The 16,621-nt window shown below is 42.5% G+C and overlaps 1 protein-coding gene across 5 annotated transcripts in view; it reads left to right on the top strand.

Moving 5' to 3' along the window:
- sanbr (SANT and BTB domain regulator of CSR) overlaps positions 1 to 16,621 on the top strand; it is a 168,989-nt gene that overhangs the window by 61,454 nt on the left and 90,914 nt on the right. For all 5 annotated transcript variants that reach the window (XM_068045808.1, XM_068045805.1, XM_068045807.1 and 2 more), the window contains one exon: positions 3,730 to 3,875. In XM_068045808.1, the coding sequence (XP_067901909.1) occupies positions 3,730 to 3,875 (146 nt within the window). The remainder of the gene's footprint in view (positions 1 to 3,729; positions 3,876 to 16,621) is intronic.

Here is a 16,621-nt window from a genome sequence, read left to right as displayed (position 1 = left end):
GTTTTGTACAGCTGCAGCATGACCTCGTGGCTCCGAAACCCGATCCCCCTACTAATAAAAGCTAACACACCATATGCCTTCTTAACAGCCCTATTAACCTGGTCAGCAACCTTCAGGGATTTATGCACCTGGACACCAAGATCTCTCTGTTCATCTACACTACCAAGAATCTTCCCATTAGTCCAGTAATCTGCATTCCTGTTACTCCTTCCAAAGTGAATCACCTCGCACTTTTCCGCATTAAACTCCATTTGCCATCTCTCAGCCCAGCTCTGCAGCCTATCTATGTCTCTCTGTACCCTGCAACATCCTTCGGCACTATCCACAACTCCACCGACCTTAGTGTCATCTGCAAATTTACTAACCCACCCTTCTACACCCTCTTCCAGGTCATTTATAAAAATGACAAACAGCAGTGGCCCCAAAACAGATCCTTGCGGTACACCACTAGTAACTAAACTCCAGGATGAACATTTGCCATCAACCACCACCCTCTGTCTTCTTTCAGCTAGCCAATTTCTGATCCAAAGCTCTAAATCACCTTCAACCCCATACTTCCGTATTTTCTGCAATAGCCTACCGTGGGGAACCTTATCAAACGCCTTACTGAAATCCATATACACCACATCCACTGCTTTACCCTCATCCACCTGTTTGGTCACCTTCTCGAAAAACTCAATAAGGTTTGTGAGGCACGACCTACCCTTCACAAAACCGTGCTGACTATCTCTAATGAACTTATTCTTTTCAAGATGATTATAAATCCTGTCTCTTATAACCTTTTCCAACATTTTACCCACAACCGAAGTAAGGCTCACAGGTCTATAATTACCAGGGCTGTCTCTACTCCCCTTCTTGAACAAAGGGACAACATTTGCTATCCTCCAGTCTTCCGGCACTATACCTGTCGACAATGACCAATCAAGGACAAAGGCTCTGCAATCTCCTTCCCAGCTTCCCAGAGAATCCTAGGATAAATCCCATCTGGCCCAGGGGACTTATCTATTTTCACACTTTCCAAAATTGCTAACACCTCCTCCTTGTGAACCTCAATCCCATCTAGCCTAGTAGCCTGAATCTCAGTATTCTCAACAACATTTTCTTTCTCTACTGTAAATACTGACGCAAAATATTCATTTAACACTTCCCCTATCTCCTCTGATTCCACACACAACTTCCCACTACTATCCTTGATTGGCCCTAATCTAACTCTAGTCATTCTTTTATTCCTGATATACCTATAGAAAGCCTTAGGGTTTTCCCTGATCCTATCCACCAATGACTTCTCGTGTCCTCTCCTTGCTCTTCTTAGCTCTCCCTTTAGATCCTTCCTGGCTAGCTTGTAGCTCTCAAGCGCCCTAACTGAGCCTTCACGTCTCATCCTGTGTACCTTTTGGAAGAAGTAACGCGAGCACGTCTCATCCTGCTCGATGGAGCGGACTCTGGACCGGAAGATGATCTTGGAGGCCTCCTTGGCAAAGAGCGAGGCCTGCTGGCTCTTCACCTCTTGGAGGTCCTCTTTGACCTCGACCCCCATTGACTGCAACCGGAGTAGATTTTGCATAATTTTCTGGAGTCGGGACATTTCCCTCTCTCTCGCGCCCTCTGAACACCTTTGTGGATGAAGAACCTCTTGATGTTCTCCTTGATCGCTTCCCACCAGTGAACTGGAGACTCAAAGAGGGGTTTCACGGTCCTCCAACCTTTGTAATCCCTTTTGAGTTCCTCAACGTTCTCTGGGGTCAGCAGTGTAGCATTGAGCTTCCACGTCCCTCTGCCAACCCGCTGGTCGTCCTATATAAGGCTAAAAAGGAGATGCACTGATGTATAAAGTACCATGGATAAATAGAAATTAAAACTAAAGTGAATCTTAAAAGGCAGCCATAAAGTTTGGACTAATAATATTAGAGATATTCATGAGGAATACTGAAAGTTAATTGGGAGGTAAAACGGGAGAGTAGAAGGGAAGGAAGGAAAGTTTTTTTTAAAACTGTCTGATAATATAAAAGGAAATAGTATGAACTTGTACAAGCATCTAAAAAGTAAAAGATTACTTAGAGGCTGGAAGCATTTCAAGGTGAAGGAAAAAGACTAAGTGCAGAAGATCAAGGCATGGAAAAGATATTCAGCAGGTCTGGCAGCATTTGTGGGGTGGCACAGTGGTTAGCACATGAGGGTGGTGATGACAACTACTCTCCATACTTGAATTTTGGTAGAGATGCGTAGTGAATGGTTCCACCAGACACACTTTGAGAGGTGACCGAAAGAGCTGTTGGCCTTGGGCAGTCGATTGTCAATGTCCTTGTTGACAGCGGCATCATTTGAGATAATGCTACCTAGATAGGTAAACTGTTCTACTGCATTGAGGTTACTACTATCAATGCTGATATGTGGTAGTTGTAATTTCCTCAAGGCCATGTTTGGTTCAGCACTTCTGTTTTCTTTTGGCTAATGGTAAGGCCAAAGGCATTTGCTGCCTCAGAAATAGTTTACAGTGAGCTGCATTGCCTCCTCTGTGAGTGCCAGAAGGGCAAACAGAAGCTCCACGATGAGTTCTTCTGTGGTTTTGGTACACGCCACAGGTTGAAGAAACTGCCGTCTGTTCGGAAACAGATATATGTGCCCTCTGTTAAGTCTGCCTTTGCCTCTTGAAGCATCATACTGAAGAAAATAAAAAGGGTCAAAGCCAGAACATACGCTTGCTTAACACCATTGGAAGTAAGGAAGCTGTCTGAGAGCTCCATTCTGCTTGATCTGACCTTTCTGGCCTTCGTGCAGTTGACGGAGAATGATGAGAAACCTTGGAGGGTACCCTAATCTAAATAGCATCTTCCAAAGGCCATCCCAGCTGACTGTATTGAATGCCTTGGTGAGATCTGCAGAAGCAGCGTACTGGCCCATGTTTTGTACTCTACACTTTTCCTGGATCTGTTTCAGCACAAAAATGATGTCAGTATTTCCCCTATTGAGTCTGAATCTGCTCTGACTTTCAGGGAGGCTTTCTTAAGCTATTGTTTGAACAAGTCTATTTAGAAACACTCTGGCCAAGACTTTGACTGAAATAGAGAGTAAGGTGATGCCTCTGTATTTTGAACAGTCAGACTTCTCTACCTTGTTTTTGTAGAAGGAGCTAATCACTGCTTCTCGAAGGTCCTGAGGCACTGTCCCTTTCTCCCAGCATGCTGTAAACAGACCTGTAAGCTTATCAAAGGTCACATCCTCTCCCTGTTTCTAGACCTCGGCTGGAATCCCATCTATTCCCGGAGCTTTGTGTGACCTTTAATTGTGCTATAGCAGTCTTGGTGTCTTCACAGTTTGGTGGTTCATCCAACTCGGATTTCACTTCCCTCTGAAAGATCGTTGCATTGGACGTCTCTGGCTCAAAATGCCGTGTGTTTAAAAATTAAACCATGTTACAATAAGACCAGGTGAAGACAACAAAAGACCCCAAGACACTTTTCTCACCTAGTCGTAACAGCAGAAACTTGGGCAATGATCTGCAGCAGTTTGCATGCTTTCAACAAACGTTGTCGATCATCTGAACAAAATGATAGTGCACTGGGACAAATAAATTGAATAATGTCCCCTTGGGTTTTTTCTCATCACTCGGCATATAGTAGTAAATCTTAGTTATAAATGGAGGTTGAGCTTCCTAAAACTGAGAAAGGTGATGGCAACTGTGGTCGTTAATTGAACAAATTGTGTTTTCTGTGACTTTTTTTCCCCCAGGGTTGTAAAGTGCGGGATCATGTTGTCAAATTAGCCAGTCAGCTTCAAAATGATAAACTTACTTCGGTACCAGTCAATCAAGTGTACTGTGATGTCCTGCAACACAAGGATATTGTCTGTGTGCCATTCTGTAAAACAGAGGAAAGGTAATTTTTTAAAGAAAGCTAATTCCCAGCTTGAACATATAAACTTGTTGCAAAGTTATATTGAACTTATTTATTTTTAAGTTATTCTTGCATATTTTTGGCACATACTGAATTTTTGAATACTGGTTACTCTGCTCTCATACGTACAACTTAAAAAAAAAAAAAATTGTTTGGGGGTGGGAAAAACATGGGAGGTTCAGAAGATCCTGACCAAGAAGTCATTGGTGCATTTTGCTCATATGTTAACGTAATGTTTTAAATTTATGCTTATTGTACTTAATAGTGCTCCTGCAGGACCTGTATTTACTATTCAAATATGTGTTCATATTTTATATTTATAAATACATAATGTGTGTATTTATGAAGTTTATATATCTTCCTAAATGTCAAAACTGTTAATAAACTTGACATATCTGGACATGAATTCGCTACCATTTGAATGGAAATTAAGATGTCCACAGATTTCAAATTGTCTGAAAGCCAGTATAAAGCAGCATAAAATCCATGCTAACTTCCAGATACTTAATTTTTAATAACTTACCGACACGCTCCTTAGTTTTCCCAATGTTTTCACATGGTAAATAGAATTCTTGCTGGTTTTGTTTTCATTCGCTTAATCATACTGGCAGTCAGACACATGGGTATAGAATTAGTAAAACTTTAACCTCGCCAAAAGCTTAACTATAAAACAGTAAGTTAGTTTAACGAGTACTGTGATTTTGGAAAGAGCAGAGAGCATTGCCAGTGTTTCACTTTTACTGGTGACCAGTATGCAAAATCAGAGTTGAAGTTTAATCAAGCAGGCAAATGTTAACTGTAGCTGAGAGATTGGGTGATGCAAAAGTAAAGAAAGACTTGCGTTTATATAACGTCTTTCACAACCTCAGTGTCCCAAAGCACTTTCCAGCCAATGAAGTACTTTTGAAGTGTCATCACTGTTGTCATGTATATAACGCAGCAGCCAATTTGCACATAGCTCCCACAAATAACAATGTGATAATGGCCCAATAAACTGTTTTTAGAGATGTTGATTGAGCGATAAATATTGGCCAGGACACCAGGTATAAGTCCCCTACTGTTGTTCAAAATAACAACATGTAATCATTTGCATCCACCTGAGACAGCAAACGGGAGCCTGGTTTAACATCTCATCTGAAAGACGGCACCTTGGACAGTGCTGCACTCCCTTCGTACTGTCCTGATGTATCAGCGTGGAATTTAGTGTTGTGGGACTTGAAGGCACAAGTTTCTGACTCGGGGGAGAGTGCCATCAGCTGTGCTGTGGCTGAGGCAATGTGGTGCCACTGGTGCCAGGAGGGTCTAATTACAATACAAGTTTATGTAGGCTGCTTTCATGAGAAAGGTGGACATTGGAATTTGTAATGGAACAGAATGTGCAGATGTAAGATTTTTAATATACTGGTCAATCTTCGTGCTGTGGCACTCTGGTGTCGAGACCAAGTACAATTTTCAGGTCAAACAAGGTGTGGCTGGGTGATAATTGGGCCAAGGTTGGGAGGAGAGAAAAGTGAAGTCAATTAAGCAGATGTTGGGGTGGTGGTGGGGCGGGGGAGAGAAAGAGTAACAAGAGTAAGAGGGAAATTAGGGTATGGAAAAGAAGGAGGAGAATGAGAACGTTGGGAAATGGAAATGCTTCGACGAACATCTTCTTTGGCCTCCTTATCTCGAGAGACAGTGGGTAAGCACCTGGAGGTGGTCAGTGGAGCAGCGCCTGGAGTGGCTATAAAGGCCAATTCTAGAGTGACAGTATGTTCGACGAACATACATTATTCCATTGAGGGTGTTGGAAAATACAGTTCATCGTAATGCTGCTCAGTAGGGAGATTCCACTCTCAAAATTCAACTAAAGTAGAGTGAGCACATCCATACAATGCAGTACTAGTGGCTGTCTGAGATGGAGCACACCTCAACCATCTACAAAGTATATTCTCCAATGTGGGGTAGGAGAGCCAGTCAGCCAAAGTGCAGCAGGGCTGTTATTCAGCTGCAGCAAACCGAAATACGAAGTAAGGTAATGGTTGATAAACTTATTTTGTAGAGTGGTTGATCAACAATATTGAATGCAGGTATGTGAAGAGAAAAGGATTGGTGAAGACAAATGTAGGTCCCTTACAGTCAGAAACAGGGGAATTTATTTTGGGGAATAAAGAAATGGCTGACCAACTAAATGCATACTTTGGTTCTGTCTTCACAAAGGAGGACACAAATATCATACCAGAAATGTTGGGGAACACAGAGCTTAGTGAGAGAGAGGAACTGAAAGAAATCAGTATGAATAGAGAAATGGTGTTGGGGAAATTGATGGGACCGAAGGCCGATAAATCCCCAGGGCCGAATGGTATGCATCCCAGAGTACTTAAGGAAGTGGCCCTAGAAATAGTGGATGCATTGGTGGTCATCTTAGAAGATTCTATAGACTCTGGAACAGTTCCTACAGATTGGAAGGTAGCTAATGTAACCCCACTATTTAAAAAGGGAGGTTGACAGAAAGCAGGGAATTATAGACTAATCAGCCTGACGTCGGTAGTGGGGGAAATAAAAGATTTTATAGCAGAGCACTTGGAGAACAGTGGTAGAATCGGGCAGATTCAGCATGGATTTACGAAAGGGAAATCATGCTTGACAAATCTACTAGAATTCTTCGAGGATGTAACTAGTAGAGTTGATGTGAGGGAGCCAGCGGATGTGGTTTATTTGGACTTCCAGAAGGCTGTCCACAAAGTCGCATATAAGAGATTCACATGTAAAATTAAAGCGCATGGGATTGGGGGTAGTGTATTGCGATGGATAGAAAATTGGTTGGCGGACAGGAAGCAAAGAGTAGGGATAAATGGGTCTTTTTCCGAATGGCAGGCAGTGACTAGTGGGGTACCGCAGGGATTGGTGCTAGGACCCCAGTTATTCACAATATACATTAATGATTTAGATGAAGGAACTAAATGTAATATCTCCAAATTTGCAGATGACACAAAACTGGGTGGGAGGGTGAGTTGTGAGGAGGATGCAGAGAGGCTTCAGGGTGATTTGGACCAGTTGAGAGAGTGGGCTAATGCATGGCAGATGCAGTATAATGTGGATAAATGTGAGGTTATCCACTTTGGTAGCAAAAACAGGAAGGCAGATTATTATCTGAACAGCTATAAACTGAGAGAGGGGAATATGCAGCGAGACCTGGGTGTTCTCATACACCAGTCGCTGAAGGTTAGCATGCAGTTGCAACAGGCAGTAAAAAAGGCAAATGGTATTTTGGCCTTCATAGCGAGAGGATTCGAGTACAGGAGCAGGGATGTCTTGCTGCAATTATACAGGGCCATGGTGAGGCCACACCTGGAATATTGTGTGCAGTTTTGGTCTCTTTATCTGAGGAAGGATGTTCTTGCTATAGAGGGAGTGCAGAGAAGGTTTACCAGACTGATTCCTGGGATGGTGGGACTGACATATGAGGAGAGATTGAGTCGGTTAGGATTATATTCGCTGGAGTTCAGAAGAGTGAGGTGGGATCTCATAGAAACTAATGAAATTCTAACAGGACTTGACAGGGTAGATGCGGGAAGGATGTTCCCGATGGTGAGGGAGTAGTCATAGTCTAAGGATATGGGGTAAATCTTTTGGGACTGAGATCAGGAGAAATTTCTTCCAGAGAGTGGTGAACCAGTGGAATTCGCTACCACAGAAAGCAATTGAGGCCAAAACATTGTATGTTTTCAAAAAGGAGTTAGATATAGCGCTCGGGTCTAAAGGGATCAAAGGGTATGGGTCGAAAGTGGGAACAGGCTACTGAGTTAGATGATCAGCCATGATCATCATGAATGGCGGAGCAGTCTCGAAGGGCCGAATGGCCTACTCCTATTTTCTATGAAGCAAAAGTAAAATTATCTTTCTTTAACTACATAGGCAATAAGAGTTGGAGTAGGCCATTGGGCCCCTTGCATCTGCTCCACTATTCGACTAGATCATGGCTGATCTGCCTCAATACCATTTTCCCACACTATCCATATTTCCCTTGATATCTTTAATATCTAGAACTCTATCGATTTCTGTCTTGAACATACTCAATGACTGAGCCTCCACAGCCCTTTGGGGTAGAGAATTCCAAAGATTCACACCTTCTAAGTGAAGACATTCCTCCTCATCTCAGTCCTAAATGACCTACCTCTTCTTTTGAGACACTGTTGCCTGGTTCTAGACCCCCTCAGCCAGGGGAAACATCCGTCCTGCATCTACCTTGTCGAGCCCTGTAAGAATTTTGTATGCTTCAGTGAGATCATCTCTCATTCTTCTAAACTCTAGAGAATACAAGCTCAGTCTCTTCAGTCTCTCCTCATAGAAAATCCTGCCATCCCAGGGATTAGTCTGGTGAGCCTTCATTGCACTCCCTCTATGGCAAGTATATCCTTCCTTAGGTAAGGAGACCAAAACTGCACACAATACTCCAAGTGCGGTCTCACCAAGGCTCTATACAATTGCAGCAAAACTCCTTTACTCCTGTACTCAAATCCTCTTGCAATAAAGGCCAACATATTATTTGCCTTCGTAATTGCTTGCTGTACCTGAATGTTGGCTTTCAGTGACTTATGAACTAGGACACCCAGGTCCCTTTGGACTCAAGCACTTCTCACCATTTAAGAAATACTCTGCATTTCTGTTTTTCCTACCGAAGTGGATAACTTCACATTTTTCCACATTATATTCCATCTGCCATGTTCTTGCCCACTCGCTTAGCCTGTCTAAATCCCCTTGAAGCCTCTTTGCATCCTCCTCACAACTCGCATTCCCATCTCATTTTGTGTCATCAGTAAACTTGGAAATATTACATTTGGCCCCCATCCAAATCATTCATATAGATTGTGAAAAGCTGGGGCCCAAGTATTGATCCTTGCGGTATCCCACTAATCACAGCCTGCAACCTGAAAATGACCCATTTATTCCTGCTCTGTTTTTTGTCCATTAACTAATTCTCAATCTATGCCAGTATATTCTAACCTCTTATGTGGACCTTATTGAAAGTCTTCTGAAAATCTATATACACCACATCCACTGTTCCCCTTATCTATTCTGCTAGTTAAATCCTCAAAACACTCCTACAGGTTTTCAAACATGATTTCCCTTTCATAAATCCATGTTGACTCTGCCCAATCCTATCATTATTTTCTAAGTCTCCAGTTATCAATCCTTTATAATAGATTCTAACATTTTCCCTACTACCAATAAGAGGTCTGTAGTTCCCTGTTTACACTCTCCCTCCTTTCTTAAATAGTGGGGTTACATTTGCTATCTCCCAATTTCAGGAACTGCTCCAGAATCTATAGAATTTTGGAATATGACCACCAATGCATCCATTATCTGTACAGCCACCTCTTTCAACACTGGGATGTAGATCATCAGGTCCAGGGGATTTATCAACTTTTAGTTCCATTAATTTCTCCAATGATACCTTTATTACTAATAGTAATTTCTTGTAATTCCTCATTATCGCTAGTCTCTTGGGTCTCTAGTATTTCTGGGAGGTTTTTTGTATCTTCCTCTGTGAAGGCAGACACAAAGTATTTGTTTATTTGTTCTGCCATTTCCTTATTCCCCACTATAAGTTCCTCTATCTGCCTGTAATGGGCCCACATTTGTCTTTGCTAGTCTTTTCCTTTTTACATGCCCATAGAAGCTTTTACAGTCCGTTTTGATGTTTCTTGATAGAGAGAAAATAGATGAAAGTAAACTATCAGTTTCTTGGTCCTCCTTTGCTGAATTGTAAAATACTTCCAGACCTCACGCCTACTACTTTATTTGGCAACTTTATAAACCTCTTCCTTTTGTCTAATATGATCTTTAACTTCCCTTAGCCATGGTTGGATCATTTTTCCTGCTGGGCTTTCGTGCCTCAAAGGAATGTAAATTTGTTGTAAACCATGCATTAATTATTTAAATGATAGCCATTGCCTGTCTACCATCATACCTTCTAATGTAGTTTCCCAATCTACCACAGCCAGCTTGCCCCTCATACCTTTGGAGTTTCCTTTGTCTAGATAGAAGACCCGAGTTTCGGATTGAACTACATCACTTACAAACTTAAAGTAAAATTCTAGCATATTATGGTCACTTTTCCCAAAAGACTCCTTTACAATGAGATTATTAATTAGCCCTTTCTCATTGCACAATACCAGATCTAAAATAGCCTGTTCTCTAGTTGGTTTCTTGACATATTTTTCAAGAAAACCATTTCATATACATTCCAGGAATTCGTCCCGCACAGCATTAGTTCTATTTATGTTTACCCAGCCTATATGTAGATTGAAATTCCCATGATTACTGTATTACTCTTGTTACATGCACCTCTAATTTCCTGATTTATACCATGCCCTATATTACCATGACTGTTTGATGGCCTATAAACAACTCCTACCAATGTTTGCTGCCCCTTGCTATTTCTTAGCTCTACCCTAACATTCTTTCGATCTCTCCCACTAATGTACTGATCTCATCCTTTATTGACAGCGCTACGCCAGCTCCTTTTCCGTTCTGCCTATCCTTCCTACATGTCGAATACCCTTGAACATTCAGTTCCTAACCTTGGTCACCTTGCAGCCACGTCTGCATAATGACAATTAGATCATACCTGTTTACTTCTAATGATGCTGTCAATTCATCTACCTTGTTGCAAATGCTGTGTGCATTCAGATAGAGTGCCTTTAATTCTGTCTTTTTATTTTCACAACCTCTAGCCTTATTTGCTGGTGTACTCTTAAGTTTGTATGCTCTGTCCGTTCCTCCCATGCTCTGCTTATCATTACCCTTATCGCTACCTTGCTCTATTGCCTTTTCCTCTCCCTTTAAATTATCACATCTTCCGCTCACTTGATCCCTCACCCCCACTATTTAGTTTATTGCCCTTTATACTGCTCTAGTTCTACGACTCGCCAGAACACTGGTCCCAGCGCGGTTCAGGTGAAGACCATCCCAAAGGAACAGCTCCCGCTTTCACCAGTACTGCTGCCTGAGTCCCATGAATCGCAACCCATTTCTCCCACACGAAACTTTGAACCACGCATTTAACTCTCTAATCTTATTTACCCTGCACCAATTTGCTCGTGGCTCAAACAATAATCCAGAAATTACCTTTGAGGTTCTGCTTTTTAATTTAGTTCCTAGCTGCTCATACTCCCTACGCAGAGCCTCTTTCCTAGTCCTATCTATGTCATTGGTAACCACGTGGACCAGGACAACTGGATCTTCCCCCTCCTGCTGCACGTTCCTCTCCAGCCAAATTGTCCTAAGCAAATGTCCTGAAGCCTGGAACCGGGCAGGCAACACAGCCTTCTGGACTCACTCTTGACCAAAGAGAACTGTGTCTAACCCCTGACTATACTGTCTACTACTACCACTACAGTCCGACTTACTGCCCCCACTTGAACGGTTTCCTGTACTACGGTATCATGGTCAGTTTGCTCGTCCACCGTGCAGCCCTCACTCTGATCCATACAAGCTGAAAGACCCTCAAACCTGTTGGGCAATTGCAAGGGTTGAGGCTCCTCCACTTCTGCCTTCTTGATCCCCTTCCCTGCCTCACTCGCAGTCACACCCTCCTCTCCCTGACCATTGACCAAATCAGAAGACTAAGGGGTGTAACTGCTTTCTGGAACAAAGTGTCCAGGTAACTTTCCCCTTCCCTGATGCATCGCAGTGTTTGTAGCTCGGCGTCTAACTCATTGACTCTGAGTCGAAGCTCCTCGAGCCGTGGGTACTTACTGCCGATGTTTTTGCTGTGGATCACAATGGTGTCCACCAGCTCCCACAAACTGTAGCCACAACACATCACCTGTCCTGCCATTTTTATTGTGTTAATTAATTTATTTTCCTTAATTTGCAATTAATAAACCCCATTACTACTAAGCCTCAATACTAATAAGCTATAATATTGCTGGTAAACCTTAAGACTACTAAAACCTTATTAATAAATTACCTGAAACTCAGAAGGTTCTTATTAATTGGAATAATAAAAGTACTAACCCCAATTAAAATTTCTTAGTATAGATACGGAAAAAAGGTTCAACTAATCACTTACTTTCTTTGCTGTAACCTCACAAGTCAGTTTTCTTTGGGATGCTCTGAACCCACCACCTCACCATCCTAGCTGTTCAAACTTTCGCTGCTGTCTCTAGGTTACTCTCTATTTCTGTGAAGCAACTAGCATCTTCTACAGCTACTGGAAGTTAAAAAAGGAACACCTCTTTGTCCTCTGCACCGAATTACCATGTGAACCAAATTCCCACCTTACACTCTGACTATGTTTCACTCAGGTGAAGTCTCCTCTCTCTGCGCCCCTTACGCCATACCTATATTAAGATCTCTGTACTATCTGATGGTAATGGCTGGGAATGACAATCACAGTTCAAATAGAGATGAAAGAAAACAAAGAACTTGCACCGTTCACAACCTCAGGATATCCCAAAGCACTTTACAGACCATGAAGTGTGGTCACTGTTATACTGTAGGAAATGCAGCATCCAGTTTGTGCACAGCAGAGTCCCACAAACAGCAATGAGATGATTTAGATAATCCATGTTTAGTTGATGGTTGAGGAGCAAATGTTGGCCTGGACACAGGGCAAATGCCCATGCTAGTCTTCAGTTAGTACTGTGGGATCTTTTACATCAATCTCAGAGGGTAGATGGGATCTTAGTTTAATGACTCATCTGACAGTACTGCAATGAAGTGCCAGCCTATGTTCACTTGAACTCACAAGCTTCTGACTAAGACAAGAGTGCTACCACTGAGTCAAGATTGTACCATGGGTTGATTGGTAGTCATGGTAAATTGTTCTCCACTTTACTTCGTGAGTGATATAACAAGACTGTCCCAGTGTCACCTACAGGTGCAATAATAATGAAATATTTCCTTTTTCTTCACATAAGGGGATGGTAGTATAGTGATAATGTTACTGGACTAGTAATCCAGAGGTCCAGGCTACTGTTGTAGAGATGAGTTCAAATCCCACTATAGCAACTGGAAGAAGTTAAATTCATACGAACATACAAATTAGGAGCAGGAGTTGGCCACTCGGCCCTTCGAGCCTGCTCCGCCATTCAATAAGTTCATGGCTGAACTGATTACTCCACATTTCCACCTACTCCTTTGCTTATCAAGAATCTATCTACCTCTGCCTTAAAAATATTCAAAGACTCTGTTTCCACTGTCTTTTGAGGAAAAGAATTCCAAAAACCCACGACCCTCTGAGAGAAAAAATTTCTCCTCATCTCTGTCTTAAATGGGCAACCCCTTATTTGTAAACAGTGACCCTAAGTTCTAGATTCTCCCACAAGGGGAAACATCCTTTCCACATCCACCCTGTCAAGACCCCTCAGGAACTTATGTTTCAATCAAACTGAATCAGTTAATTAATCTGGAATAAAATACTAGTCTCATTAATAATTGTGAAACGATTGGATTGTCGTAAAAACCCATCTGGTTCACTGATTTCCTTCAGTAGAGGAAATCTGCCATCCTTTTACCTGATCTGCCCTACATGTGACTCTAGACCCCACAGTAATGTGGATGACTTAACTGCCATCTGAAATGGCCGAGCAAGACACTCGGTTGTATCAAAAGACTACAACAAGTTGAATAATAAAAAAAAAAAGACCACCCGGCATCGACCTAAACACTGGAAAACTCCCTCCCTAATGGCACTGTGGGTGTACCTACACCCCACAGAATGTAATGGTTCAAGAAGGCATCTCACCAACACCTGCACGCGGGCAATTAGGGATGGGCAATAAATGCTGGCCTTGCCAGTGACACCCATATCCCAAGAATGAATAAAAAAGCATAAATGGTGGGAGAAATTAGGTAGTTAAATCAGGGGAATGTCAGTTGAATGGGGACAGGCAGGGGTTCACAGGGAGAGATGGAGGTGGGGGTAAGAGAAAGAAGAGGAGGCAGGGTTGGGTGGCACTGGGCTGGGGAAGTGTGCCTCAATGCAATGGAGTAGGTCAGGGCTCATCTCTAGTTTGGGCGGGAAAGTCTACAAAAGAAAAATTGTCAACTGAGGATGGTGGGGGGTGGGAGTAATGGGGAGGGAATAATGATATTCTAATGGTGAGAAGATAGAAACAACACAAGTTGCTTCTCAGCAGGTGGGAAATCGTTTGCTTTTCCTTGGTTGGGGAGTGAGCTGTCCCTGATGAGGCAGGAATCAACCAAAATTTGAGGGCAAATTTCAGATCATCTTAGATGGGGAAAAGAGAATGCCATCTTTTTGCTCAGTGGTTGTGTCCCAGATCAATGTGGGTGGGAAGTCAAATTTAACTTCTTGGGGGTGGGGGTAAGAATAATATATTTTCTTCAGTGTTAGGAGGAAAGGAACAAGAGCAGCTTCGTCCTCAATGTAGGGTGGGTGAAATGTCAGGTTTATTCTTGGTTGGGTGTTAAATAGCCAGATTTATGTTTACAATGGTGGCAGCTTTTCAGTTTAGTCGGGGCATAGTTTGTGTGCTGATTTCTGCTCAGTAGTGGGCAAGGAGGTTTGGTACCAAAATTTGCTATGGTGGGTGGTGGGGAGGGTCTAATATGCGGATTGGACCGTGTTTTCCAATCCATGCAGTGGGGGGAGGTATTTTACTCTGTTTCTGTCACCTTGGCCTTTTGGGTTTTTTAAAACCTTGATTTAGGTAAATAGTCCTTGAATGGCTAATCTGTTTTGCATTGGTATATTTTCTTGTTTCAAATACTGCTCGATGGGTGCAGAGGAGCAGAGACATTTGAAATCTGTGGGCGTTGTTGCAGTCTATACCCGCTGGAGTGGGGATCGGTTGCCGTGATCTCTCCAATTATGGGTGCTCTGCTATTGCTGCTCCATCTAGGTGTCAGGATTTATGCGATCAGAGGGGAGGGGGCTGTATGTCAACTTGGAGCATGTTATATGCTCCCCTTTACGCTCCTCTATGCTCCTCTGGAATGTTCCTTTTCAGCAGATTTATCAGCTTCTTAGTCTTGTGTTGTATGGTTATTTGAGTTCTGCTCCACTGTTTACATCTGCTCTCTTACACGATTCCACGAGAGCTGATGGCTAAAACAACTGGGTGTGTGGAATTAAGAATCTTTGTTGAGATTACTGACCAGGAGATAGCTGAGGATATGATTTGGGATGGTTACACAACAGGTGTTTGCTAATGTAATCATCTAATCTTATATTGACAATGCTACCTCCAGGTGCAGTATCTGTGGAATCCTGAGACCACTCCTTGTTTTAAATATATAACAAGTCAATCTCTCATGGTGTTGCATTTGGATAGTCAAGACCAAGGGCATGCTTCAGGACAAGCGGAGTTAGAAGATGGGTGTGTTGTTGAACCGAGGAGGAGGGACAGAGTTGAGGAGGATGATGGGAGTAGAAAATTAAGGAAGGGAAAGAGGTGACGGGAGGAAGGGGACAAAGTATGGGGTGGGAGGAAAAGTTCACTGTGGGCTGTCGTGTTTTTCCTTACTTGGTGGTGGTAAACTTTGAAGGTTCTGCTGGATGATTTTGCATCAGCTGTTGGAGGGTGGTTTTTGGTTTGGAATACCGTTTCAGCATCTAGGCTGGTGAGCAATGTTCCCTCTATGCTGCGCAGGCATGTGTGGAGCGGATGGGAGCGGAGCAGTTTGAAGCAAACTGGGAGCAGATGGGGCTGTGATGCGAGAGTCTGAACCAAACAGGAGAGGAGAAAAAAGAAAAATAATCTTAAAGTGACATCACAGGACAAGGAGTCACTTGGGGTGAGTATACTGGTAAGATCTTAATTTAATCTAAATTAATCAACTATAAAGTCAGACTTAATTTGATTAAAAACTAAAGCCAATTTGGTAATTTATCAGAATTACAATCAGTTAAATTTAAAATTAAGTAATAGGGAATAGTAAAACTGAAGAAGTCTGAATTTTTCTGTAAATAAAAATCTAAGATTTTTAGAATTTTTAAAATATATTCTTTCATGGGATGTGGGCATCGGTGGCAAGGCCAGCATTTGTTACCCATCCATAATTTCCCTTGACATCTGAGTGGGTTGGCCATTTCCGAGTCAACCACATTGCTCTGGGTCTGGAGTCACATGTAGGTCAAACCAGGGAAGGACAGCAGATTTCCTTCCCTAAAGGATATTAGTGAACCAGGAGGCTAGCTTTCAATTTCAGATTTTTATTAATTAATTGAATTTAAATTCCACAGCTGGCATGATGGGATTTGAACCTGTGGCCCCAGGACATTAGCTTGGGCATCTGGATTAGCAGTTTAGTGACATTACCATAATAGAATTACAGAATTGTTGCAGCGTAAATGGAGGTCATTCGGCCCATCTTGTCTGCACTGACTCTCCGAAAGAGCAATTCACTTAGTGCCATTCCCCCACCTTCTCCCCGTAACCCTGCACATTCTTCCTTTTCATATAGCAGTCTAATTCCCTTTTGAATGCTTCAATTAAACCTGCCTCCACTACACTCGCAGGCAGCACTTTCCATTACTTTAAATCTGTGCCCTGTTGTTCTTGATCCTTTCGCAAGTGGCCGCAGTTTCTCTCTATCTACTCTTGTCTAGACCTTTCATGATTTTGAATACCTCTATCAAATCACCTCCTCAGCCTTCTCTTCTCCAAGGAAAACAATCCCAACTTCTCCAATCTATCTTCATAAACTAAGTTCCTCATCCCTGGAACCATTCTCGTGAATCTTTTCTGCACTCTCTCGAATGCCCTCATGTC

This window comes from Heterodontus francisci, chromosome 13, assembly GCF_036365525.1.
Source record: "Heterodontus francisci isolate sHetFra1 chromosome 13, sHetFra1.hap1, whole genome shotgun sequence".
In the NCBI taxonomy this organism is placed as follows: Eukaryota; Metazoa; Chordata; class Chondrichthyes; order Heterodontiformes; family Heterodontidae; genus Heterodontus; species Heterodontus francisci.
This window is presented reverse-complemented; position numbering and strand designations above follow the sequence as displayed.